We start from the raw sequence: 25,530 nt of genomic DNA on the forward strand, positions 1-25,530 counted from the left end.
TATTAAGCGTAAAGTCCAACAAGTGGGAGGAAACCTTTCATTTTTAGCTACCATTTATCAACCAGCCACTATAATAAACCCATCTATTCAACACTTGATTGCATACCGATTTAAACCAAACGATGAGCCGATTTTAATAAGTGTCTTTCGCTCGTGTAAACAGAAGCTGATATGGCCACCGATGGAACTGCTGGCTTACTTGACGGATTGGCTCAAGAAGCAGGAGGTCCAACTGGAAAAGGAGATAGAAAAAGTCCACAAGGCCACAGATGCTGCTCATATCATGAAAAGCCTGCAGTGTTATCAGGTACACGTAGCACCTCAAGCTCCTTGACACGTTGCCCCAGTGTAGTAATAAAAATGGTAATTTATAGTTCTATCCTTCTAACCATTTCCAACAAGCAGCACTAGATACATACATGTTTTGTGACTAAGTGTTCAAAATTTGCAGATATCTCATCTTTTTAAATAAGGAGTGGAAGTATCACAAGTGTGCTTAGTCAAAAATCTTCCGATGGAAGTTTTCGGATGGGATTTTACTTCTGACTAGGCTTAACTGAATGTAATATTTATGATTCCACTGATTTTGTTTTCTTTTTATAGGCATTAAGGATGTCTTTAGTCAACGGACAGCCTCTTCTGGAATTTCTCTCACAAATACGTCCAGAAGTCATGGGAGTGGATGTGCAGAATCTTCGAGCTGAACGGATAATGTGTGGGGAGCAAATCGGTGCCCTCAGGGAACGGTGGCTTCAGCTGCAGGGGGCGCTGGAGAATCAGGTCTTTTTTTCCCTTGTGGACGTTTTATCATACTTTGGCAAATTTACATGAATACAAATACTCTGTTGTACTAAATAGTGATGCATTTTTAAGCCTCTTAATTGTGAAGGATTTACAGTCATTTGGGATTCAATATTACTTATGTTTTCAATAATTTTACGTGTTTTATCAGATTAATGGTGATCAAGAGCTCCATTACACCTGTCGTGCCAGGGAAAAAAAGTTGAAGAATCTCCGTCTTTCGATTCAACGGCAGAAAAAGCAAATTAACCAGTGGAAAAATCCCACTAGTCAAACACAGGTTCAAAAAGTTCTTCAAGAGTGGGAGGTATGTAAACGTGAGGTGGTTACAGATGATGTGTTTGTGTCATGTTTTCTGCCATGATATTCTTGGATTGTTTCCTCCAGGCTGTTGTTGAAAGGATAAAGCTTGTGGCTGAAGCCTTGCGGGCGGTGAAAACCACAAAGATTTTTGTTGAAAAGGAGCATCCGTGTGATGTCGCTTTTTGTGAAGAGGCAAAGACTGCCAGTCTTGTTTGTGAGGAACTAAGTCAGCAGGTAGAAATTGAGCATAAATGGTAATAATCAGTCGTTAGCACGCCCGCCTCACAGTTCAGAGATTGTGAGTAACATCCCTGTTGGGTTCTGGACAACCTGTGTAGAGTTTATTTTCCTCCCCTTTGCCTGCGTGGCTTCTTTCCAGGTACTCTAGTTTACACCCACATCTACCAAACATGCATGGTAGGCTGATTGATCAATCAAATTGTCCCAGGGTATGAGTGTGTACATTACCTATTGTCTGTTGTAGGCTAGGGATAGTCTCTGGCACCCCTGCAACCCTCGTGAAGATAACGTAGAACAGAAAATAAATAAATGAATGATTAAAATATCTAAAGCGATGAAGCAAAGTTAACAGGCTGTGAGAATGCACTTAAAATCAAATGATTTGTATGACTACCGTAAGCTTTTCTCAGACAAGCAACAACACAATTATAACTGCTGCTCAACTGTAACTGTAATTATGTTTGGCCACTATTCCAACTGGGTCATTACATGGTAGAATTATTGTTCGATTAAACCCAAGCACTCACTTTAGAAAGCATATTTTGACAGAAAATAAGGACTGGAATATATTCACACATTTGTTTTTGTTTGGCTTTGCAGATTCAAGCTTTAAAACCGGTGCTACAGAATGTTGTAAAGGAATGGTCCTGTTTAGACAAATATATACAGGAGGTTTCTATGTATACTACCAGGGTTCTTTGTACGATGACGCTTTATGGAGAAACCTTGTTTTCACTGAAACTCACGGAAGATTATCTGGACATTCTCCAGGTGAGCCCTATTGTATTTGTGAGTGTTTTAATCACACTAAAAAAGGTGAATTTCCAAATGTTTTGTGATTAATTTGCCATTCCTTATGTTTTTTGTGCAAAGCAACTTCATGAGAAAGGTAAACAAGTCAAGAAGGTTTGGACAGACATCAGCAAATCCTTTCAGATTCTATTGAAGACTCTTGATGCGGGAACAAGACGGTCATTGAATCAACGAATAGATCAGGAACGAAAGCGGTCAGTGATAGAAACCAATATTCTTTTTGTAATTTTTTTAGTGAACATTGTGTTGTCCACTGGAGTTGGACTTGAGATTTAACTATAAATTTAAAGTTACTTCATCCAATTCTAGGTGGGAGGACATGATGGAAAAATTAAAGGAGGAACACAGGAAAAGTGACGAGACTTTTATCCTCTGGCAAAAGTATAATCAGGCCTTTGATAGCAGTTCTCTTCAGCTGGAACACCTTTGGTGTCAGTTTTCCTCCTTTTCACTGCAACAGGAACCACAAGTCACTGTCCACTCAGTGGAGGTTAGATCATGTAGTCCATCTAAATTGTTTTTTTTATTAACTGGACGGTTTTTTGAGTAATATTCAGATCAGAAAACTGTGTTACAAAAACGGTCCTTTTTTGTGACCAAACGTGCATGCATGGTCACAGAGTTCAATCAATTAATTTAAACTATTAGACCATATCTTCGTTTCTTTTTTTTTGTTATTTAGTTCTGAAGAATAATTGAATAACATGCTTGACTCATCGTGTACCTTTTATTGATTCAGAAGATGTACTCATGACTGTTATGCCTCTTTTTTTACTGTGCAGCATTGGTTCACCTCATTTTGTATTGTCCACATGGTGCATTAGAGCTTGTTTTGAAAAACAAGATTGAAGGGCGGAGGGTTCAAACTTGAACATTTTCCACATCTCTTCTCAAACATAGATTTTTTACTCGGAAAACAATGTTTTCTGTTATTTAGGAGGGGAATTTAAACCTGTTTGTAAATGTTTTGATAATTAACTTATTAATCACTTGTACTTTCTCGCCATTATCATCAATCAATTTCATTTTTAGATTTTTTTTTTCTTGTAACTGATCATTTCATCTCTTGACCTTGCTTTATAAATCCAAAGAAACTTCAGAATGTGGCGGAAGAGCTGCAAAACAGTGTGGAGAACGTGCTGGCCTTGTCAAAGCCTCTCATTGGATGTCTCAAACCATTGGCTCAAAATGTGGTCCAATTAGAGAACATGAGCCTGCCACTTGAAGTCCTTCGGCTAAACCAAGCGATGTCAGAAGCAAAGAAAAGTCTTCAGGTATTGTCTACAGCACAGGATTAATTGTAAATCAGATAAATTAAATTCAAAGTGCAAATTCATTGGATTATGACCATTTACACAACTTGATTTGAAGTTAACATATCTGAAAGAAATGGACAGACTTAAATAAGAGTCGGCAGTCATTCGTAAGGCAAATAAAAAGAAGCTATCATTCAAACTCACAGGGAAAAAAAAGATTGATCAATTAAGCAAATATGTGTATTTTCTGGAATTTGAAAGAAAAACCAACACCCTGAATGAAGATTTGCACACAGAACATCTTGACTGTGAGACAGATGTGCTAATAACTCTGTCCCATTTCTTTCTTCAGGAAGATTTAGGAAACTACACACTATTTCACACGCAGCTGGAAGCCCTCGAGCAGCAGATTCAAAATACTATACTACATGGAGAGAAGTCTAAAATGAATGACAAAGACTGTGTGAAGGTTGGTTGGAGTATGTGAGCAATAGTTGCTTTTTAAAGTTTTCTTTACGAGATGATCCAATCATGGGCTCTGTTTTATTTCTTGGATGAATAGCAAGAGCTCTTGAAATTAATTGAATTACTTCCATCACTGGTTGATGTCAGCGAGATGAGCCGCTCTGTGATCATTGACAAGCAAGGGAAAGATACACTGCACAAACTCAGCAAAAAATGGACCCACTGTGTGAATCTTATGTCATTTTTCTACAGGTGAGAATTTTTAATCAGAGTAACAGTGAAATGAGATCAGCATGCGGAGAATAGAACCAATAGGGTAGAAAAGAATGATAATGAGTGTCATTCAATGCTCTGAAATACCTTTTTTAGCCCAAAAATTCTATTCCTTTTTATTTTATTTGAATGAATGCTGTATTTTTTTTCTTCAGAAATCTGCAGCGTGAACTCCAGCAGAAGCAAGACTTTCACCTCAAGTTGCAGGAGCTAACATTTATTCTGGAAATGCTAGAGTCCGAACTTCCTAAGGGTTTAAACCTCCAAGAGATACTTGCTGTTCACCAGGTAGTTTGGTGCGAAGTAATATATTAAGTCAAATATTGAACTCTATTATACATATGTATATGTTCATTTAACAACTGCACATGAATCACCACTCTAAACATCAAATTCTTATTAAAGCACCAGTCAATCTTCTACATTCAAAATATATTTGGGGTATTTTTATCCCATGTAATTATGTTATTAGATGTAATTGTTGTTTCTCACTTTTCTCCTTAAGAGGCATCTGATTGACGTGATTACTGGACAAGAGCTTCTTCAAAGTCTCCTCTGCAATGCATTGAAGTCAACGGAAAAGCAAACAACAGAGCCAAAGTAGGTGCTACAATTATTTTTAACTTTAAACAGTTGTTTTAGAAAAACATTTTTTAAAGAGGGGCCAAAAAAGAACCAGTTTTTTTTTGGGTGAGGATCAGGTTATAATTTTTAATTTAAGATTCTTTTACATCACCGGGGAAAAAATATGTCTTTATATCATCATGAAAGGAAGCAAACCAAAAGATCATCAAACACTTATATGACCAAACATGTATCTGAGTGTATGATTTTATGAGCATCTGTCATGGCTCATTTATGATTTATGATTTACATACACAGTGGTATTTTTTTGGCATTGAATAGATTGGGGAATCTCCCTCTCTGAGAAATCCATTTCTATTTATTCTAATATCACAACACCTGCAAAAGCAGCTTTTGTTTGACACCCAAAAATTATCTTCCATTAGCAGTCAGTACAGTTTTGTAGAGAAAAACCACAGTCTTGCCAATCACCCAATTTTGCATTTGTGGGGTCAGACAACATCATCAATAAAATGAACGGATTGCAGCTTCCCAGCTGCATTTCATTTTTTTTAATTTTTTTTTTGCTTGTTGGGTATGAGACACTGGATACGCATTGTGATAAAGTGTAGTAAGATGCAGATGTTTCCGGTGTTGGAAGAGCTAAATGTCCCTCTCCTTGATCCCTCTATAAATCCTGTTTGTGGTCTCTTGATACTTGGACAGCCCAAGGATTATCAGTGAGGTCTAAGGGAATGTTTTTTTCCTCATCTGCTTGTTTGAAGTGCCAAAGACTGTTAATAGTCATGAAATTGTGGTGGTTTTATGCTGATTTGGAAAGTGGTAGAAAGAACTATTGCCGACGTGTATGACGTTGGGTCGTTGCTTCATTTGTATTTTACGTATATATTTCTTTAATTAAACAAGTAAATTCGTAGTGTTGAACTCTTTATAGTGTTAAACTTTCATATATTGTAAATCAGGGCTACTCAATATCAATCAATGTTGAACAATACTATTGCTAGATTGCATGACAGTAAGATTTGATCCGTCTGTTTGTTTCCTTTAAGCCTGAACGATTCCTCGTTTGTACTGTGATGCACATTTGTGCGATATTTTATTTATTATACATGTTTTTGAACCCTCATCTGGCTCTTTAAATAAGCGCACTCTTATGTTTCGGGATGACAGCCCCGCCTATTTTAAGTGAGCTGTGACAACTGCTCATTAAGTGATTCATTGATTTTTGGACATTTCAAATGTGTGAACAATTATATGCTACGGGTAGATCTGCTGAAAAAGTGTCATCACCCTTTATATACGGAACTGCTGAGGTTTGTTGGTGGCGGAAAAAAAAGTTAGATTGTGGGAGATTCCCTGAAAAGTAGATCTTAAGCAAAGGAAGTTTAAGCACTGCCTCTACAAAACAAACCAATGCAACTCCAAGGAGTAGATACATTATGTGCTGTTTAGTGTATTCTTTATGTGGCCACTGCAGTCTGGACCAAATGTAGCTTTTGCTTCTGCCATAGATCTGATCAGTTGACGCAATTGATCCAACTGCGAGGGAGATGGTTCAAGTCTTTGTCGCTGGCTGGTGAGCGCAAGGCCAAAACAAGAGAAGAGATCCACCAGTGCAGGATCTATCAACAAGGCATGAAGCATCTGAGGAAGACTCTGAGAACTTCTGAAATTCTGCTGTCCTCTGCTCAGCCTTCACTCACTCTTTTCCCTGTCATATCCCAACGGCTTGCAGAATGCTACCAGGTTAGTTCGTTTTGTAAACTGACTTCATTTTAGAGATAATTGCACAGATTTTGTCAAGTGCTGTACCCTTTACACGAAAAAAAAAGTGCAATATAGTGTGTATTTTTATTAAACGATTTCTCTATTTCTCTCTCTTTCTCTCTCAATCTCTTCAAGTGTCTTGGAAAAGCTCTCGAGTTCCATTCAGCCATGCTCACAGAAACTTTGGAGGCTGGCAGAAATTTGTGCGAGAGTACGTCAGACTCACAGAGTCAGAGTCGACTGGAGTCAGATATCCAGGCCATAGAAGGGGCCTGGAAACACACTAACTCACTGGTCCTAAAAAGGAGATCCATTCTCAGCACCACTATTCAGGTAATTGCAATATTTCTATTACTATTAACTATTAACATTCAGTGCAGAACAGGTTAAATGTTGTTTTGAGGAGGAAAGTTGGGAGAAATCTTGATTTTCCAGAGAAATATGAAGCAATTGTGAGAAAATTACTCAAGCTGAAACACAGGAAGGCTCTAATTGCCTGTCATCAATTAACTTTTATCAGAGTAGATGCAATCCATGCACTGAAGGAATTCAAATACTGTAATGCACATTGGTTATAATGTTAATGTAGCAGGAGGGGGCGGGGTCAGCTTTTTTCATGACCTATATCCAAGCCCTGATCCCAACATAAACACAAAAACACACGCATAGACAAAACACACTGTTGCACACAAAACTCCCACACTCAGTCAGCTATGGCGTGAGCTCTGGCGCAAAGCTCCTGCCAAGAGGGATCAAAGTACAGCTCAAATCTATCAGTGATCCACATTCAGAGCCAGCTGGGTAGGACTGACTGTCATTTCATTCTATCACAGTAGCTCCTGAAAAATGTCAAACATTTCCCTTATAAAAAAAGGAAAAAAAACTACATGCAGTAAGTATATACCGCAATGCTTGAGGTATATGTTTGGATCAGCCAAATAAACAAGCTACATTCATAGGAATAGTTTGTCATGTTGTAGTATTGAGACATTATGTTCCCAGAATAGGACTGACAAATTTGGTAATAATGCTAATCAGTCATTGATAATAAATGTCATTAGTTATCCTAAATTGAATTTGACGCATTCAAAATATATGTAATGATGCAGATTATATTTTTGATGGTTAGCTACATTATTTTCAAGGTTATAAGCACAAACGTCTGAACCTTAATTTAGGATTAATAAATCAGACACCTCAATGAAATCCTGCATCTTTTTTTTTACTTAATAGAACTGGTCACAATGTCAAAATGAAATAAGCACCATAATGTGTGAGTTGGATGAATTGAGGACGGAATTGAAGTGGCAGCAACCTGAGAAAATGGACCCTACTGATCAGGAGAAACGCCTTAAGGTAATTATACAATGCAAGCCCACAATAATCAATGCATTTATTGTAGTGTACGTTAATCTCATTCCAGTGGAAGGTGAAGCAATGAATTTTGCCTCAATTATAGTTTCACAAAGATCATTCATGTATAAAACTGCTTCTTTAAGAAAAATAAAGCCCAATATAGATTTTTTAACCTATATTTTCTAAAAATCTTCCCCTCTTGTTCAAATGATTATAAAATAAACTTAAATAAATGCAAACAAATAGATATTTAAACAACAACAAACAACTGTCTTAAATCATAGCTGTTGATATGAAAACAATAATTTTGCGGGTTGGAGCACCAACATTAAAAACCACTCATTTGCCTCAAAAGACTAATTATTATAAAAAAAAAAATGATTATATAGGATGTTGACCATAATCAAATTGAACTGTCATGCCCATGAACTTTCAAATTCTTTAATTGTTGAAAAAAATGCATTTACACTAGTAGTGGTTTATAGGTGTAGTAAAACATTGTCTTTACTAAACACAGCAAAGTCCACCCTTTCCAATTGTTCTGTCGGCTCCACCAGAGTACTTTGCATTTACCCCCCTTCCCCTTATTAAATGCCCTCATGGCTTTGCTCCCCTCCCCCTTTTGGCCCTCGACCCCCATCCTCTCTCTGTCCCGTCCATAGCCCTTTTAATCTGGACAGTCGGAGCGAACAGGAGCATACTGCCTTTTTTTATTGCGGCCTGGAATTTAGTTTTTTTTTTGTACATGATTGTGTTTGTGCTATGCAGAAGACGGACCTTTCTCTGCACCTCGTTGCTGGTAGATTGAAAGACCTGGCCTTCATGAAGACTGACCTGTCTCAGTACGTCGCCGCAGCGGATTCGGCTCTGCTGGAGCAGCAGCTGGAACAACTTCATATCCAGTGGGAAGAATTGTGTAACAAGGTGAGGAAAGACTTAGAGATGATACCCAGAAATTGTCAACATAAGGGAGCATTAGAGTGTTGGTGCAGGTGCACTGAGAGTAGGCGGGGGGATATTAATTCCAGTGGTGTCTTGGGGGTCAACAGCAGCACAATGCCTTTGCATCACTTAACATTTTGAGAGGGAAAGTACTTTTTAGCTCATTTATATGAAACTGAAATATATGTTTCTACTGCTCCACACCAAACATACTGTTGCCTTTCAACAAAAAAGACAATAACACATAAATATTTTATATATTCAACTGGTAGTTGTCATCATGAAACTTTAAAAAGCGTTTTTTGTGTAATCAGATGTTAATGTGTTGACTGACAGATTTAATCATAAAATGAAAAACCTGCCCTATCTTTTTATCTTTGCCTGGAAGCTATCAGTATCCCAATCCAAACATGTTTCTGCAAAAAAATAACAATAGTATTTTAAAATGTTGGCTGCCAATGGGATGCAATTAACTGATTCCCTGGCAACAATGAGCATAAACAATTTAATGTTGGCTTTTTTTGCCCTTCAAATTGCTAAAATGGTTGCTTGGAAGCTTTTCACGGTAAAAGATGCTGACTATTTTTTCAGTCCAATCCAACTTTTTACTCCAGCTTTTCAGCATTTTACAAGCGCAATCTGCTTGCTGAGTAATCACTTGGAGCAGAGCTGATTCTATGCTCGCTATTCCAATGAAACTTGCTCTTCTGGAGTAATGAATGCAAGCTCAAATTCCTTCAGTTAAAGTTTTTTGGCTCAAACATAAACGCACTCTTGTTCTTGAAAAATCAATGATTATGTCATCTTGTCAGTCAACAAATATCCCTGTACAGTCATTTACACTAGTATTAATTGGGCCTCCTTTTGAAATGGATGCTGTCACCTGCTTCACCTTGGCAGCAATGAATGGCACTCACAAATACAACAGCAGCAGCAGGACGCTGTCCAATTATCAGCTTTTGTTTTCGTGATTGGCTCTCTCTGGGTAGTGCTTGTAAAACTACAACCATTCAAGTGGGATTTTCTGTAAAACACGATAGAACTTGTTAACCATGCTATTTCTCTGGGTAAAGATTAGAACACTACTACTAATACTCTATAAAATATATTCTTGTGTTCTGTTTATTTCACAGTTTAAAAACAATACTAACCAATTATCACTTTTAGGGACTTAGCTGTAACTTAACACCAGTGTCTTCCAACACGTTGTACTATGTTGGGGGAAGCCACCGGAATGGGCCTGACAACCAGATGGCGTGGTTGGGCTGAAGGGATTCTGGGGGCAGGGTCCATTGTTTTCAAGGGGGGGAGCACAAAGTCCTCACAGTGCTGACAGCAGCTCTGAATACCCCACAAATCCAGGGTTAAAACCAAACCAGAAGAGGTTATTTCGTTAAATTTGTGTAAATGCTAAGCAATAATATTTTTAAATGAGCTCAATGTTATGGTGGTTAGTCAACAAATTTCCTTTTTTTCTTAGTCCAAACACTTAGAAATTATGAATTTTAGTAAGATGAAAGATCAGAGACACAAAAGCAATGACTCCACCACGATGATTCCCTTGCATCACTGCAAAACACTACCTAAATATCTGATTAGTTTACTATGATGTCACCTCTTTTCTTTTCACAGACATCGGTTCATTTAATTTTATAGTATGTTGGTTTGCTGTTTTAAGATGAGTGTTATTTCAAGTCCTTGAATTATTGGTTTGACATTTCGCTTTGGCAACATTAACTCATCATTCACACAGAGATTTTGAGTTGAGTTACCATAATTTTCATGGTATTTAATCTTGTTAACAATTTTAGTGATCCGCAATATTAGTTTAAGCCATAAAAAATTGCTCTTGCTGCATATTAACACATTTATTATGGGTGAGGTTTGGGTACTTTAAAATGAAATGTTTCGTTCCAAAGTCTCTTCTCAATTGCAAACTAACTCTTATCATCATGTGTTACTTTTCCCAGGTATCTTTGCGCAGGCAAGAAATCGCTGACCACCTCAACGCTTGGACTATTTTTAATGACAAAAACAAAGAGTTCTGCGATTGGCTCACCCAGATTGAGTACAAAGTGTGTCAGAGTACAGATCTCAGCATTGAAGATATGGTGGAGAAGTTAAAAAAGGTAAATTTAGGGATATTTACAGGTCACTTCATGTTTCCATATTATGGATTTCTTTTATGGGCTGCCTGTTTATTGAATTGTGTCAACACCAGGACTAATCAGTGTATGCATATTTCTAATGTACAGTTAAAAGAATCAATACATAAAAAACATTATGATGCTGTTTTTAACAGATGACAGCCTGGAATGTAATGGTGTTGTTCACACATAACAGTTGTCTTTTCAGTGGTGAACAGAGCCTTTGGTACCTTGGTGTCTGATACAAAAGCACTTTCATTCAGCTGACAAAGTAATTGCTGGAAAGTTGAATTTTTGTTGTCTTGGTTACTCTGTGGAAATGAAGGAAAATAGTTAAATTGAGAGTTGTGGTCCTATTTGTCAGTTTTTGGGGGAGTAAGCCAACTCTTGATGGCTCTCCTTTTTATATTGCTTAAAAACAAATTATCAATCATAAATGTTCCAGTCCATTTATCCTCACAAGGGTTGCAGAGCTCTCAGATATGGTCAGCAAGCATCAAATGTTTTATAAAACATTTTTGGGAGAATTTATAACTACTGTTAATCATTGTTTTCAATCTTTGATTTACACATTAATGGTAAATTTGATATTCAAATATATTCCTGCAATATGTTTGAATTTTTAAAGCACCTGCCTACTTCTAAAAGTGATTATTTCAAATATGTTCGCAATCACTATAAATGCCGAATACTTCCATGACGTTCTTTTATATAAGAACAGAACTTTCGTATGAAGAATGCTTATCTCAAGATGTTCAGTACAAAACTCATGGATCGGCCTAACCTTTTATAATGTTTTAATTTTTGTAGGATTGCATGGAGGAAATCAATTTGTTCAGTGAGAATAAAAGCCATTTGAAGCAGCTGGGAGAGCAGCTGCTGTTGGCCAGTGACGAGGCCAAGCAGACCCAAGTCTTTGGCTCTATGCAAGAGATTAACCAGAGATGGCACAACCTCTTCAGCCACATCGAAACCAGGTGATTATGCAACTTAAATGTGCGTGTTACTACAGTCATACCTTGATATACGAGCTTAATGTGTTCAGGGGCCAAGGTAGCATGTCTTTTTACTCGTATTTCAAATCAAAAATGAAGTAAATACAAATTGATTCGTTCCCACCCAGGATATTACAATGGAAAAACATAGTTTTATTAGTTGCAATTCACTATCTACTAACAAAGTAACAAATGACTAGTGGTTATTATGTTTAATAGTAAAACTAGACTTTATTTAGTACAATGCAGTGTCCGCAGAGGGCTACTCTTCATTGCACCGGCTTGCTTTGGACCCATTGTTTTTACCTTTAAAAAAAAAAAAATGAACAAAATGCATCGCTCCGCCCAGTGCTCGCAGATAGATGTCTTTGCACGAGGAAGAATGGGCAAAAAAGACTGAAATCATAAGCATCCTCTCGCATCTCGGCCACCTGTCTGTCTCCTATGCTCGTATCTCAAAATTTGTCTCATCTCTCAAGGCAAATATTTGCTCAGAATTTTACTCCTATCTCAACATGTTGGGGCACTCATATGTCAAGGTATTACTGTATAGCCTCTCCATCCCAATCTCTTTAACAGTAGTAAGGCAGTCATTCACAGAGACCAGGCAATTCTCCCCAAGCACTCAAGTTAATATAATTAGTTCATTTCCATCTATGCCCTTCAAAGCTGTGTGAGGATGGAGCCTATGCCAGCTGACTAGTCCTTTTTTAATAAACACAATAGTTCGAATGGGAGTCCATCCACCTGCTGCTGCTTGCTCTGCAGCTGTCAGGCAAACCTGACTCCTGATGTACACAAAGCAGGTTAAGCCCCCCCCCCCCCCCCCCCCCCCCCCCTAATCATGAAATGGCCCTTGCTAGACAATGTTGTGCTGGAGCAGCTGCTTGAATCCCCCGGTAGCTCGACTCACTCAGCCAAACCAAGTAAAAAAAAGAAAAAACTTTGCTATAATCTCAGACAGGACCATATGTCCTTATATCCCTCCGACTCGGGACCTTTAGGGGAGGGTGGGCTCCATGGGCGTGACCTGTCAGCACCAATTAATAGTGATCCTGAAAGCACAATTCCAAATGAGGTTTCGGGGGATACCCCTTGGCTGACAATGCTTCATTGTCTGGAATTTGCTTCCAAAATAACAGAAAGTGTCTGAAATATTTCCTGGCATTGTCACATGAAGTTCAATCTAGATGTAGAGGCTCACTGGTTAATAGACAGAGGATATCCGAGCTAACCATAAATGCCACTAATCTCTTCTTAAGATGGTTGATGGTCATTTGTTTGTGTTTGGCAATTTGTTTAGTAAAGAGCAGCCAATCGCTGCTTTTTGTTACAGCAAACAGAGCGTATCAGCAATCAAAGATTTGGCAAACAATGTGTCATCGAAAGGTTATCTCTTTTCAGTGACAATAATATGTAGTAGATATTATCTTTAGATTATTTAGAAAATGGATACTTGTTCAATTGAGCAGCTTACATAAATTTAACAAAATTCTTTTTAAAAGCTTCTGATGTCATAAATACTTGCAACTTATTTTGGCATTTTCTTGAAAAAATACCAGAAAAATATGTTCTTGTGTTTTTTTAACATATTTTTTATGTCTTCAAACCTACATTTTTGTACATTTTTTTAAACACTTAATCATTTTTAGATCATGCAGTATACTTTGGACTGGCCATTTTTTTAATGCATAAATATGGATGGATTGCTGATAGATTTATGCTCACGTTGCTGAAAAATTCATATTGGCCCTGATATTCTCCTTCTTTTATCAGGTGTTTATTTAGTCCATATACTGTATACAGTAACATAGTGTTCTTAACATTTAGTTCAAGCCCTCCTGAGATACTCAAACTTTGTCCTCCAACCAAAAATCCTCACTGATCCCGCAGCTTTTTCCCCATTTCACCCATTCTACTACTCTTGTCCTTCTTGGAATGGACCCCTGACAGGGTTTTGTCTCTTTGTGCTGCATACACATTAAGCTCTTAGCTTTTGTTGGGTTGCCAAAGGTTAGATAAGGTAAATGAGTCCCAAGAGACAATATATTACACGACATTGGTGTTGCCGGGGAGTATTAACACCTACTCTGCTCTCTTTAGTTCACACCATAAAATCTGAAATGTCAAGTGCTACAAGTGGAAGTAGTGACTTGCATTGTGTGACTGTGAGCTCTGTCTGTTTAATCAAGTTCACTTTTAAAGAGCAAAAGTCTTACACGTGTCACCACAGCAAACGTTGGGGAAAATATGCAGTTCCAAATGTTACACTTGATTTCATATACGGCCACGTTCGAGAGCTATGCCCATCTATTATGATCGAAATTTCTGCAGCTTCTCATGACCATATTGACATATTTTATAATGTTGGAAAAGATACACTATGTTCTTCTCATGGTATTGCATGAGTCATCAGTAAGCAGCTGAATGAGATGCTATTTTTCTAGATTTCATTTATCTTTCTGTTCCTTCTGAGTCATGTAATTTTTAGATTTAAAGTTTGGTTATATTTCATGATTTGCTTCTTTAAGAACCATTACAACCATTCTTTTTCACTTTGTGTTGTTTTAATCCATGCTATTTGGTTAGAGTGCGTAGTAGTTCTTCATATTGACCAGCCATGATGGACGTAAACAGGAGAAAATGGATCAAATAGGGAGATTAACTCAAACTCGTGAATGGGACACACTTCAGGCTTTCTTCGTCTCTGGGGAGAACTTTTGTCCCGAGCGTTACTATGACATCAGTTGGGGGGGGGGGGGGGTGTTGCCAGGGGAATAGTAGGGGTTTTGAAAGGGGGTGGGGGGGTGAGACACCTGTGAATTGGAATGAAGTCTTTGTAACTTGTTCCCTTTTTGTTGTTGTTGTTTTGTTTAGTGGTATGTTCAACAAGAGTCGTAGTTCTAGTTGCTAAAGTTACTTGAATACTACAATCATAATACAATGAAATGGTAGCTGACCATATTTGGGATGCAAATTCAAAAGTGGCAAAAATGGCCTTAGTCATGAAATAAAATCCTAGTCTTCCTTTTTTTATATGCCTTAGTCCCACATACTAAAAATAAGTAAGTATAAAGTATATGTGATCAGATTTTGAAAACAACCAAATAAGAGGACAATAGTCTGCTGGTCTTCATGTTATTAGATTACCATTGCATTCAGATTTCTTAAAAATACAACCTAGTTCATATGCTCATTTCCTCCAGCCTATTTTTGGAGGTAGGTTGGAACATGTTTAATTTGCTTTATTAGTTTTGATCACATCAGTTGTTCCTCCCCTAAAGACGTCTTGTGTCTTCGATGGAGTTGTACAGACTTTTAAATCTGCTTTTTGTGTGCTTGTTTAGAGTGACAAAGCTGAAGGAGACTTTGTTAAGAGTGCAGCAGTTGGACAAAAATATGAGTAACCTGCGATCATGGCTTTCACGTGTTGAGGCTGAACTATCCAGGCCCATCACTTACAGTGTGTGTCATCACCAAGAGATTCAGAAGAGGCTGGCTGAGCAGCAGGTAATATTCACTAAAGAGGAAAAAAAGACAAGGCTTCTAAATCATGAAAAAATGATTATACTGTAGAAAAAATCTATATTTTTTGCCATTCACGCTCACTCTGTTGTTCTCTTTTTGATTTTCTTTGTCTTAATTGTTCAATGCCACTTTGCTTTTTCAAGCCTAACAATAATGTTCCAAGCATGAGTGTGTGGGGGTTAGTGTTTTCTTAAATTATTAATTGATATGAATCCATTGTGTAAATTTGGGTGGGGTAAACTGCGGATTTGAAGCCATGCATTTGTCTGTTCAGGAGCTGCAACGGGACATCGAGCAGCACACGGAAGGCGTAACTTCTGTCCTCAACCTTTGTGACGTTTTGTTGAGGGATGAAGATGCCGCTGCCACCACAGAGATGGAAGATGACTCCCTGCAGGAAACCAGTCGTAGCCTGGACCAACGTTGGAGGACCATCTGTGTCATGGCTCTAGACAGGAGACTTAGGTAGGAACTCCACCATCACCTTAGAAAGTGTGTAGAACCTTAAATATAATAGGGGAACAAAAACGTTCTTACATCTACTAGACTATTATTATGTGTATTATTCTCTTAACCCTTAGCAGAGTTTACCATATTCTTTGGACTATTAAGTATGTTTTTCCTGGTTTCTGGTACGATTTACTATTATTAATTATTATTTTCCTCTCTCTTGATTCATTTTTGTTTTTACAACCTATGTATACTTTAAAGTCCCCAAAAATAGAATAGTTCTTTGAAAATATGATCAAAACGTCAATGAAACTGCCATTTATAACATTAATTGGGAACTGTGGCTTTAGTATATCACTTTAACACTCAAAGCACCTTGGTTTTATTTCTACTTTGTAGGATTGAGGAAACCTGGAGACTGTGGTGCAAGTTTCTAGAGGACTATTCACAATTTGAGGACTGGTTGAAGATAGCAGAGAAAGCTGCCTCTAACCCGAACACTGGAGATGTTCTTTACACAGTCGCCAAAGAGGAACTAAAGAAGTTTGAGGCAAGTTGAAAAGATTGGCTAAAAGTTTCCATTCTATCGAATTTGACTATTCAGGCATATACTTCATTTGATAGTGTAGGATTGAGATGAATCATCATTAACTGATTTTAAAAATTGAAGGAAGACAATTTGTATTCTGACGATTTTGTGAAAACTTTGTTTATTCCGTGGCTCCTACTTTTAGGGCTTTCAAAGGCAAGTGCACGAACGTCTGACCCAATTAGAACTTGTCAACAACCAGTACCGCCGCCTGGCAAGAGAGAATCGTACCGACCGCTCTAGCCAGCTTAAAGCCATGGTCCACGAGGGTAACCGTCGCTGGGATATTCTGCATCGACGAGTGGCCGCTATACTTCGCAGGCTCAAGGTAGAATGAAAAAACACAATGGAACAACAATGAATGACATTTGACCTTGAATTTGTAGTGGTTAAATTCTACCTGGAACACAAAAACAAGTAGTTCTTCTGCTTCAAATCAGAAGAAAACTTCAGATACATTTTTGTACACACACAATGCAAGATAGTATTGACTATTGGATAGTTGAATTAGTGAATCAACATCAATTTAGACCAAAACTGATAGAGAACAGTGTAAATTAATCTGAATCTGTCTTTGAAAAGTATGACCTTGTTGATTCCTCTTGTTTTCTTCTTTTAGCACTTCACTAGTCAGAGAGAGGAATTTGAAGCCACTAGAGAGAGCATGTTGGTGTGGCTGACAGAACTGGACTTGCAGCTTACTAACGTCGAACACTTTTCTGAGAGTGACGTCCATCACAAGATACAACAGCTTAGTGTGAGAACCATACTTTCATTTGACTGCTTTCATGCTCTTTTTATGAAACTGAAATTGTTTTTATATTTAAAGTTTCTGGATTTTTTGTCTTCAATATTCTTAGAACTTTTTTAAGCTAAGCAAGTGGGAATATATACACTTCATTTGTCTGTGTTTTGTGTTGTTCATCTTTCTGGGTGCAGAGCTTCCAGAAGGAGATTATCATAAACACAGAGCGGATTGACGGACTGATCGTATTTGGTGAAAGTCTCATCCAGAGGAGTTCACCCGAGGATGCTGCACTGATCGAAGAAGAGCTGGAGGAGCTTCACAGCTATTGTCAGGAGGTTTTCAGCCGACTGGTTCGCTTCCATCAACGTCTCAGCCAGCCGCCGGTAAAGTCATTTTTCATCATGCGTGAAACACTATCAGGTCATATTTTGATTGCTAAGGTTAGGTTGTCAGACTGCATAAGAAAAGTTGAAAATAAAGAACATTCTTTTTCATCTTAGATGATCTCTAAAGAGCCAGAGTACTCCCAGACCACCTTTTCTCTAGAGTCCAGCTTGGAACTGATTGCACGGCCTTGGCTCGGACGGAGCCAAGGGAGTCTTCCTACCACGCCCTCACACCTACTGGCATTTCCTCTTGAGCATTCGGGGCGAGAGACACCTGTTAGCGTGGACTCACTGCCCTTAGAGTGGGACCATACAGGGGATGTTGGAGGATCGTCATCCCATGAGGACGATGAAGATGACGGACGACATGACGATGAGGGAATTTACTTCAGTGCATTGTCAGGTATGATGAATACAGTATCACGACATGATGGGGACTTTGTTAGGTACCCCTCCAGAATCTAAATTAGGGGTTTCCAAAATATTCCCAACTGATCTGGCAAATTTAACCAGTGAGGTTTCTTCTGAAAGAAGCAGCATATGGTTGCAATCCACTGATTATAAGAGACTAGTTTGGCGAAAACGTCATTAAAAGGACTGATTTGGATACACATGTTCTAAATACTTAATAAAACAGATGTCTGCCTTGATGAGGTCACACAAGAGGATTTTTAGGAATACACACTGTCAGCTTGTATTACTTTAATGTATATTTATTATTAATATAATAAAATAAATTAAATAATTGATATTAATTAATGAAAATGATATTTTACAAACACAAAAATTCATCAATGACATAAAAATGATAAATAAATAGTTGAATTTAGGAAAAACAGGATAGATAAAAGATAGACATGCTAATTAAAATGTGTATACATTTTAATAAATAATAATATTTGGCTTTTGGCCTCCAAAAAGACCATTTTTACCAACTCTAAAATTGCCTTAAATCACATAAATACACTTATTGGACTTGTTAAAGTTGACCAATTTGAGTGTTTAACTTGGCACAAAAAGTGCAACAGAAAAATATAGTACTTTCATTAAAAAATAGAAATCAGCCATTCAACAGTATTTGCATAGTGATTTTTGACTAGATACGATAGAAGAGATTAAAAATAGAATTGGATTAGGATTGAGGATTGTGCACATCTGCCACAGGCTGCTTTCCTTTAACATGTTCATGGTTTTATTGGACAAATCATGAATGTCGTGTCCATTACTATGCCCAGAAAAGTCTTTCAACATTTTCTGGCTCAGTTAACTCCTAACGCCTCCTTTTACTTGGTGTAACTTAGTATTTATTGAAAAGCGTTTATATAGCCAAGCAAAATGTTCTCTCTCGTTTTTCTTTTCTCTGACACATTCTTGTATTATGAAAGTTACGTGAACTGGGTCAACTGAGTGCGTTCGGATTATTCTACTACAAAGTCGACCTTCTTTCCTCACACGCTCCCTTTTATTTTCCTCCACAATAAAAGCTCCCAATTTATTAATGTCGTTCCTCGTCCCCTCTCTATATGCCAATACTCGTGAGCTCCCCTTTCCTCACCGTTAAGCAACAATAACAAACAACATAAGCCACTATTTACTGTCCCCTTCTGCTGTTTTTCACCAACATTTCATGAGGTCATTTTACTTTCACAAATGCCTCGAAAGTCATTTGTCAGATTTTACATTCATCGTAATGTTTCCAGCTGCAAACTCTTTTTTTTTTTTTTTACACAACTATTGAATCTAATCAAACCAGAGCTCTAATAAAAAATACAAATTAGATTTGTTGGACAGTAAGTTATTTTTGTCATTTTGTTTCCCAACCAAATATCGTTAGGTTTAAAAAAAAATAACTAAAAAATCCCTCAAAAAGAATCTGTTCCTACCAAATGCCATTAGGTTATTTTTTTATATTTTGTCCCTCTCAAAAAGGAACTAAATTATTGGAATCTACTCCTAAACACAGACATGTTTTATATTGAAAAGATGCTTACTTTAAAAATGTTTTGGTCCAATATTTTCCAGCAAAAAACAAAATATGTAATGTAGAAAAAGTCTGTGTATGCCTCAAAAAAGAAGCTTTTACAAAACTTGAGTGTTTCTCATACGCCTTTGCTGAATGAGTCCTAAAAGACCCTCTTGCTGACCTGTACTCTATTAATCATGAGATATTATTATTAGTTCACAAAGGTTTGACAGGCACACTTTGAACATGTTTTGGGTGAGAAAATACTAACATTTTAGGCGAATGGGCTCTGCTACATCTCAAGGTTATTATTGTCTTTTGAGTTCACCTTGTTTTCTTGTGTTAGTGTCCATGGCTTCCTATGACTCACCAGCATGGCACTCAGCTGCAGAAGGACAAACTGATGCAGAGAGCGATACTACGACCATCAACAGCAAGCAGAGCTATGTACGTTTCATATGTATTTTTCCATGAGATCCAAACAAATCAGTGAAAGCAAAAGGCTTATCGGTAAAGAAATGTATATTTTTTTAAAGGGGATCTTCTACAGCATGGGTGTCAACTCGATTTCATGTGGGCCGGAGCATTTTGATATAATATTTAATTTTCTTTATATAAATGGATTAAAAGAACTGGATTAAAAGCCCTGAATATTCAGTTTTTTGTAGATCTAAATTAATATTGATTTTAGCTTTTTTTAAATATTTTTTTAGATTTTATAAAATGATTTTTGAACTAAAGACACAGAAAAAAATGATTAAAAACTTACAATTATTGATTTAAAAGGGGGAAAATCGGGAAATGTAATATAAATCTAAACTGTTCATTTTAATTTGATCCTAAAATATAAAGTCAGCACTTATGATTTACTTTCCCGGTCCACACAAAATGATGCGGCGGGCCAGATTTGGCCCCCAGGCCGCCACTTTGACACATGCCATACAGCAAAACGTAATGAAAACTCCACAACGAACAACTACTTGAGAAAGATCATATGTCAGTCATGCAGTTTCGTGACATTTCATTAATTGTGTATCCCCTTGTTTCCAGTTGCACCAAATGTCTCAGTGTGGGGACCACATTGAAGACATTAAAAGAGTATCTTTCATACTCAGTGATGAGGAACAGCCTGAGATTTCTTTGAGCAACTTCGAAGTCTCAGACACACAGTCGGGTGAGCAATTGAATATGACAGTTCATATTGAATCATGTTTTTGAAGGATAGATTCGCTTAGCATTTGTGTTTGATCTGTCAGGTGTGATTGAACGATGGGAGCTGCTCCAGGCTCAGTCCAGCCATGACCAAAACGCTGACCTCCAAGACCCACAAACTGTCACACCTGACATTGATGATGTCATTTCCTGGTTGGACAACATTCATCCGGTGCTTGACCGCCTCCAGCAGTCGCACTCAAGTAACAGGATTGTTGACATGGCAACCAGAGCTAATGAGATGAAGGTAACATTAAGTCCAAAATAAATTCATTACTGGTACAAGCATTAAGCAGTTTAGACCTCCACCAATATTGTGTTTGTTTGTCAAGGCTAATGTTTTTGCAGTCATTCTGACAACAACAATGTAGAATAACAACAAAAGCTGGGTTTTTATGTTTGTTTTTTTAACTTTTATGACTTTAATGTGGTGTAAGGAGGAAAACATACTTCAAATCATATCATATCCCTCCTGATGTAGTTGTTGCACCACAGTTGTGAGCCATTCTATTAAAACCAGAGTTTGTTACTTGATTTTTTGCTTTTCTTTATTTAATTTTCTCTAATTTTGAAATTTGATCCTCATTTTGTCTTTAAATTTTAGGTAGTATCTAAGAAAATGAGCCAAAAACATTTGCCTTAGGTACCATGTTTTCTGACCCCTATTTTGATCATTCATGGAGAAATGGCACCACTACCTTTTATAATTAATTTGCCAATTCTATTGCAAACTATTTGGAAATGGAGTTTGTCATTCTTTAAATGGATTTGTAGCTCTTTTCTTAACATTTAAAACCAGCAAGCATCTTCAAACCCAACTTAAGGGAATTCAAACATTGATATGAATGTTTCTAGGGTGTCATTTTAGCCAGAATGCAAAATTACATTTGGAAAAAAACATTTAATGTGTGCAGTGCTCTTGCAGGGATTCCTATAATTGGACATTTTTCCATTTGCACATTCATACCAAAACATAGTGGATTATATAGGAAGTTTTTTTGAATAATCCTGAGCTGCAATTCCAAAAGTATTGCATTTTATTTTCAGGAGATGCAGAAGATGTTTGCACACTATAAGCCTATCATGCTGTCTGCCAATCTGAATGCTCAAGAAGGCCCAGAAGAGCAAGAAAAACTCATTGATTTGAACCGAGCCTGGAGTCGAGCTTCTACACTTCTTCACCATTGGGAGACGAATTTGAGAAAAACTCTGATACGCTGCGAGGTGAGAAAAAAAAAAGTCATTTATCATGAAATGAGTATACATCATATAAATAGAGATGATCCTTCATTTTTAGCAGGCATTTTAAATTACTCGAATGTGCGCAAAGTGTTTCCAGTAAATATTTTTTCTATGACGGAATAAATGTAGATTTATCCTTTTGGCACTTTTTAAGACAAAATATAATTTATGACTTTTCAAAGTGGATCCAACATGTTGTACAGTCGTGCAGACAAGAGCAGCTAACAGATGTGTCCGAGAACATTCCCTCTTTTTTTGGAGGGAGGCACTCACCTCAGAAAATCCATCACGCAGGAGTTTCATGAGAGCCTTCAATCGTTGTTGCTGTGGTTGGCGAACGCTGAAAACAGACGCTTTGCAGTGGACATAAGGGATCCAGAGATGCCAGTCCAAATTCTCAAACAACATCATCACTCCCTCACTGTAAGACCATATGTTACCCTTTCCAAAATGTTTAAGTATCCATCCAATCAAGCCATTCCTAACAAATTGCTTTGATAAGTACTCAAGTGTGTGCAGTGACAGTTGTTATTCTGCATTGTGACCATCAAAAAAGTCTTTGAAAAATTAGTATACAGTATAATAGTAAAGAAAAAGTGATGCATAAAGCAAATGATTGGAAGTATGTGAAAATGTAGGAGGAATTGTTACAGATCCAAGATTGTTTGTGAATAGTATATAGTAAACAGCCATAGTGAAATATGCATTGGAGCCTATTGTGGAATTTGAGGCTGGTTTGGCAGGATGCTTTTTAGCATTTTTTACTCAAAATGCTCTCAACAAAATTCAAACAAACTGCTCATTCATATTGACATCACTCCCTTGCTGGTTTGGCTTTAACAGTGTAAAATGATTATTTGTAGTGCAACCTTGTTAAAGTTAAAATGCAATAGTGTAAATGGGACAGCGTTCTATTGTCATTAAATAATAGCACTGAGCAGTTGATAGATGACATAGGATGTGAATACAAATCAAGGCTTACATCTTTACAGTATTTGTTTGTCAGATTAATAGACTGAACAATTCATATTTCAGTTTGTAAGGTTAGATTCTATCATGAAAAAAATACATTTCCCTTTCCCCATTTAGAAAATCTCCTATGTAGCTACATGTAACCTTTCTAAAAAGCCTTGGATGGAATATATCCCAATCTGCCTGGCACTGACCTTGAACAGAATAAGATATTGTTAGCTGAAAATGGACAGTGATAAAAGCAGTCCAACATTCTTTTTTTATTTATTTATTTATGACCAAGAGCTCTGTGTGCCATTGCTGCCTCTCTCTTTTTAAGAAGGATGTAGTTCTAAGAAGGATATTGTTGAACACATGTTGTGTAGGTGCTGCGAGTTGAATTACTAGAAAGACAGACACAGCAGGCTTCGCTCCAGACGTTGTGGTCTCAACTGCAGCCTGATGACAAAAATGAAGAAAGCGATGAAGCCCAGGAAAAGATCCACGTGACGGGATCTAAACTCAAGTTACTTTTGAGTGATGTGATGCAGGATTTAAGCACCCTGCAACAGTGTTTGGTAACCTCTTAACACTCACATTTTTAACCCTAGTATGGTTATTTATATGAAGATTTGAAAGTATATTACTTTTGTGGTTTTCAATGCAGGATTCCAGAGGTCAAGATATCCCTACAGATTCTTCTCAGGAGGTCAAAAAAGCAATGACATCACTCACTAAAAGGTACAATAGTTTTAAGACAGTATTGTTAAGAAAGTTGATTGTTTTTAACCGTAGGGACTTTTGCTGTTGGTCATTTTGCTGGCACGCGCAATTTGACTGCCGTTTTTTTATGCTGTGAGCATGAACACAACCAAATTAATTCACTGCCAATCAAAGAGGCCCCTCACATTCCCTTAAAATCTTGTGAAGGGAAAATATATTAACAATCTGTGGCTAAAAGGTTAAGTTTAAAACGGACTAATTTACAAATATGTGCAGTAAATGTACTAATCTTGATAACATGAATTTAAAATGGCATTACATTCAATGTGGTTAATCTGAAATATCTTTAAATTATGTCACACAATATCACCTCTTTTGCCATGTCTAAACATGCTAATCCAACAAAATCTCTACAAGTCCGGAAAATGAATGCTGCTTTGCATTCCAACTGAAACGAGACAACAGCGATGCCTGTAATAGTTTAGGCAGAATTCGCATTTTCCATATGGAACTTTTCCTGTTTAAACACAAATGTATGTCAATATTGTAGAAACATTCGGGTTCAATGTTCTTAGTATAGCTCCTTATTCCCAAAGCCATTTTTCTTACCAAGTCTGTGTGTGCCACCAGAGAAAGCGGGTACTCAGCTCCATCTCAATCCTTCTTCAGGCGGGTCCTGCGAGCTTCTTTCCCATTTCACCTTCTCCTGTTGTTCCTGCTGCTTCTCACGTGTTTGCTCCCCCAATCGGAGAGGTACTCAAATTGTACTGTCGCCAACAACTTTGCCCGATCTTTTCATCCCATGCTTCACTATACAAATGGACCTCCGCCCACCTGAATATCAACTGAACATTTTCTGACATTTTTGTATGAAATACATTTTATGGAATGAACTTTTTCTACACTGGCAACTGTAATTTACTGGAACTGGCATCAGAGTGATGAACTAGTAGTTTTTCCTCAAACAAAAGTATCCAAAGCTTATTTTTATATATATTAATTCGCCAAGGAGCTCACGTATTGGTGAATAAACCAAAAGCGGCAACAGAAACAGTGGACCACTGATGGATTTTTTCCTGGATATGTTAATGATCATTACTAGTATGCCCATTGTTTAATATATATAATTTACCAATATAATTTGCAGGGAAAAGTACTTTGTCAGATTCTAATGGTTATTTTTCAAATAGGAGATATTTGATTCTATTATATATTTGAATTGGACTTAAAGTTTAAAGCACTGGGGAGTTTTACATTTTATAATGTACAGAAATAATATAATTTATCATCATTTTTGATGGATTATGGTCTTGTATTTTAACAACTATTTGTTATGGCATTATTTGAGTAAATTAAGCTTTGAAAGCTGTGAAAATATATGTTTTGTAGAGGGTTATTATAACTGGTTGTTTATTATTGCCAATGTAATTTGCAGTATAAGAGACCACCATGGCCTGCAAGGCCTTCTCTGCTGGCCTAAAAAAATATCTGAATCACAGACTGATGTTAATTATATTTTCTGCATGAATACTTATTAAATAATTCCAGATTGTCTGTCAGCTTTCTTTCATTGCCATTTCCCTCTGGTTGCACTGCTTCCAGATGTGTGTTTTCATATTAAAGCATTTAACTAATCACATTTTAGCCATTATTTGTTGCCAGGGTCAGAAATCTACCTGGAGGTCTTTGCCATCTAATATCCCGCACAGCTCTGGAGTTCTGGGTTCAATTCCAGAGTGTGCATGGTTGTCCGTCTCCTTGTGCCCTGCAATGGGCTGGCCACTGAAACAGGGTG

At 37.3% G+C, this 25,530-nt stretch overlaps 1 protein-coding gene across 1 annotated transcript in view; it reads left to right on the top strand.

The window, feature by feature from the left end:
- The window catches only part of syne2a (spectrin repeat containing, nuclear envelope 2a), a 38,003-nt gene extending 12,714 nt beyond the window's left edge, over positions 1-25,289 (top strand). Inside the window, exons 30-62 of the mRNA XM_077710586.1 lie at positions 164-307; positions 604-780; positions 953-1,108; positions 1,189-1,338; positions 1,945-2,115; positions 2,218-2,351; positions 2,467-2,647; positions 3,249-3,431; positions 3,766-3,882; positions 3,976-4,130; positions 4,307-4,439; positions 4,657-4,751; positions 6,248-6,482; positions 6,639-6,836; positions 7,737-7,859; positions 8,628-8,783; positions 10,772-10,930; positions 11,759-11,925; positions 15,291-15,453; positions 15,746-15,936; positions 16,321-16,471; positions 16,656-16,838; positions 17,130-17,267; positions 17,450-17,641; positions 17,759-18,047; positions 19,954-20,054; positions 20,658-20,781; positions 20,864-21,066; positions 21,867-22,043; positions 22,356-22,484; positions 23,399-23,590; positions 23,680-23,753; positions 24,366-25,289. Coding sequence (XP_077566712.1) covers positions 164-307; positions 604-780; positions 953-1,108; positions 1,189-1,338; positions 1,945-2,115; positions 2,218-2,351; positions 2,467-2,647; positions 3,249-3,431; positions 3,766-3,882; positions 3,976-4,130; positions 4,307-4,439; positions 4,657-4,751; positions 6,248-6,482; positions 6,639-6,836; positions 7,737-7,859; positions 8,628-8,783; positions 10,772-10,930; positions 11,759-11,925; positions 15,291-15,453; positions 15,746-15,936; positions 16,321-16,471; positions 16,656-16,838; positions 17,130-17,267; positions 17,450-17,641; positions 17,759-18,047; positions 19,954-20,054; positions 20,658-20,781; positions 20,864-21,066; positions 21,867-22,043; positions 22,356-22,484; positions 23,399-23,590; positions 23,680-23,753; positions 24,366-24,573 — 5,349 coding nt within the window. The 3' untranslated portion in view covers positions 24,574-25,289. The remainder of the gene's footprint in view (positions 1-163; positions 308-603; positions 781-952; positions 1,109-1,188; positions 1,339-1,944; positions 2,116-2,217; positions 2,352-2,466; positions 2,648-3,248; positions 3,432-3,765; positions 3,883-3,975; positions 4,131-4,306; positions 4,440-4,656; positions 4,752-6,247; positions 6,483-6,638; positions 6,837-7,736; positions 7,860-8,627; positions 8,784-10,771; positions 10,931-11,758; positions 11,926-15,290; positions 15,454-15,745; positions 15,937-16,320; positions 16,472-16,655; positions 16,839-17,129; positions 17,268-17,449; positions 17,642-17,758; positions 18,048-19,953; positions 20,055-20,657; positions 20,782-20,863; positions 21,067-21,866; positions 22,044-22,355; positions 22,485-23,398; positions 23,591-23,679; positions 23,754-24,365) is intronic.
- The last annotated feature ends 241 nt before the right edge of the window (positions 25,290-25,530 follow it).

Source organism: Stigmatopora nigra, chromosome 2, assembly GCF_051989575.1.
Source record: "Stigmatopora nigra isolate UIUO_SnigA chromosome 2, RoL_Snig_1.1, whole genome shotgun sequence".
Taxonomy (NCBI): Eukaryota; Metazoa; Chordata; class Actinopteri; order Syngnathiformes; family Syngnathidae; genus Stigmatopora; species Stigmatopora nigra.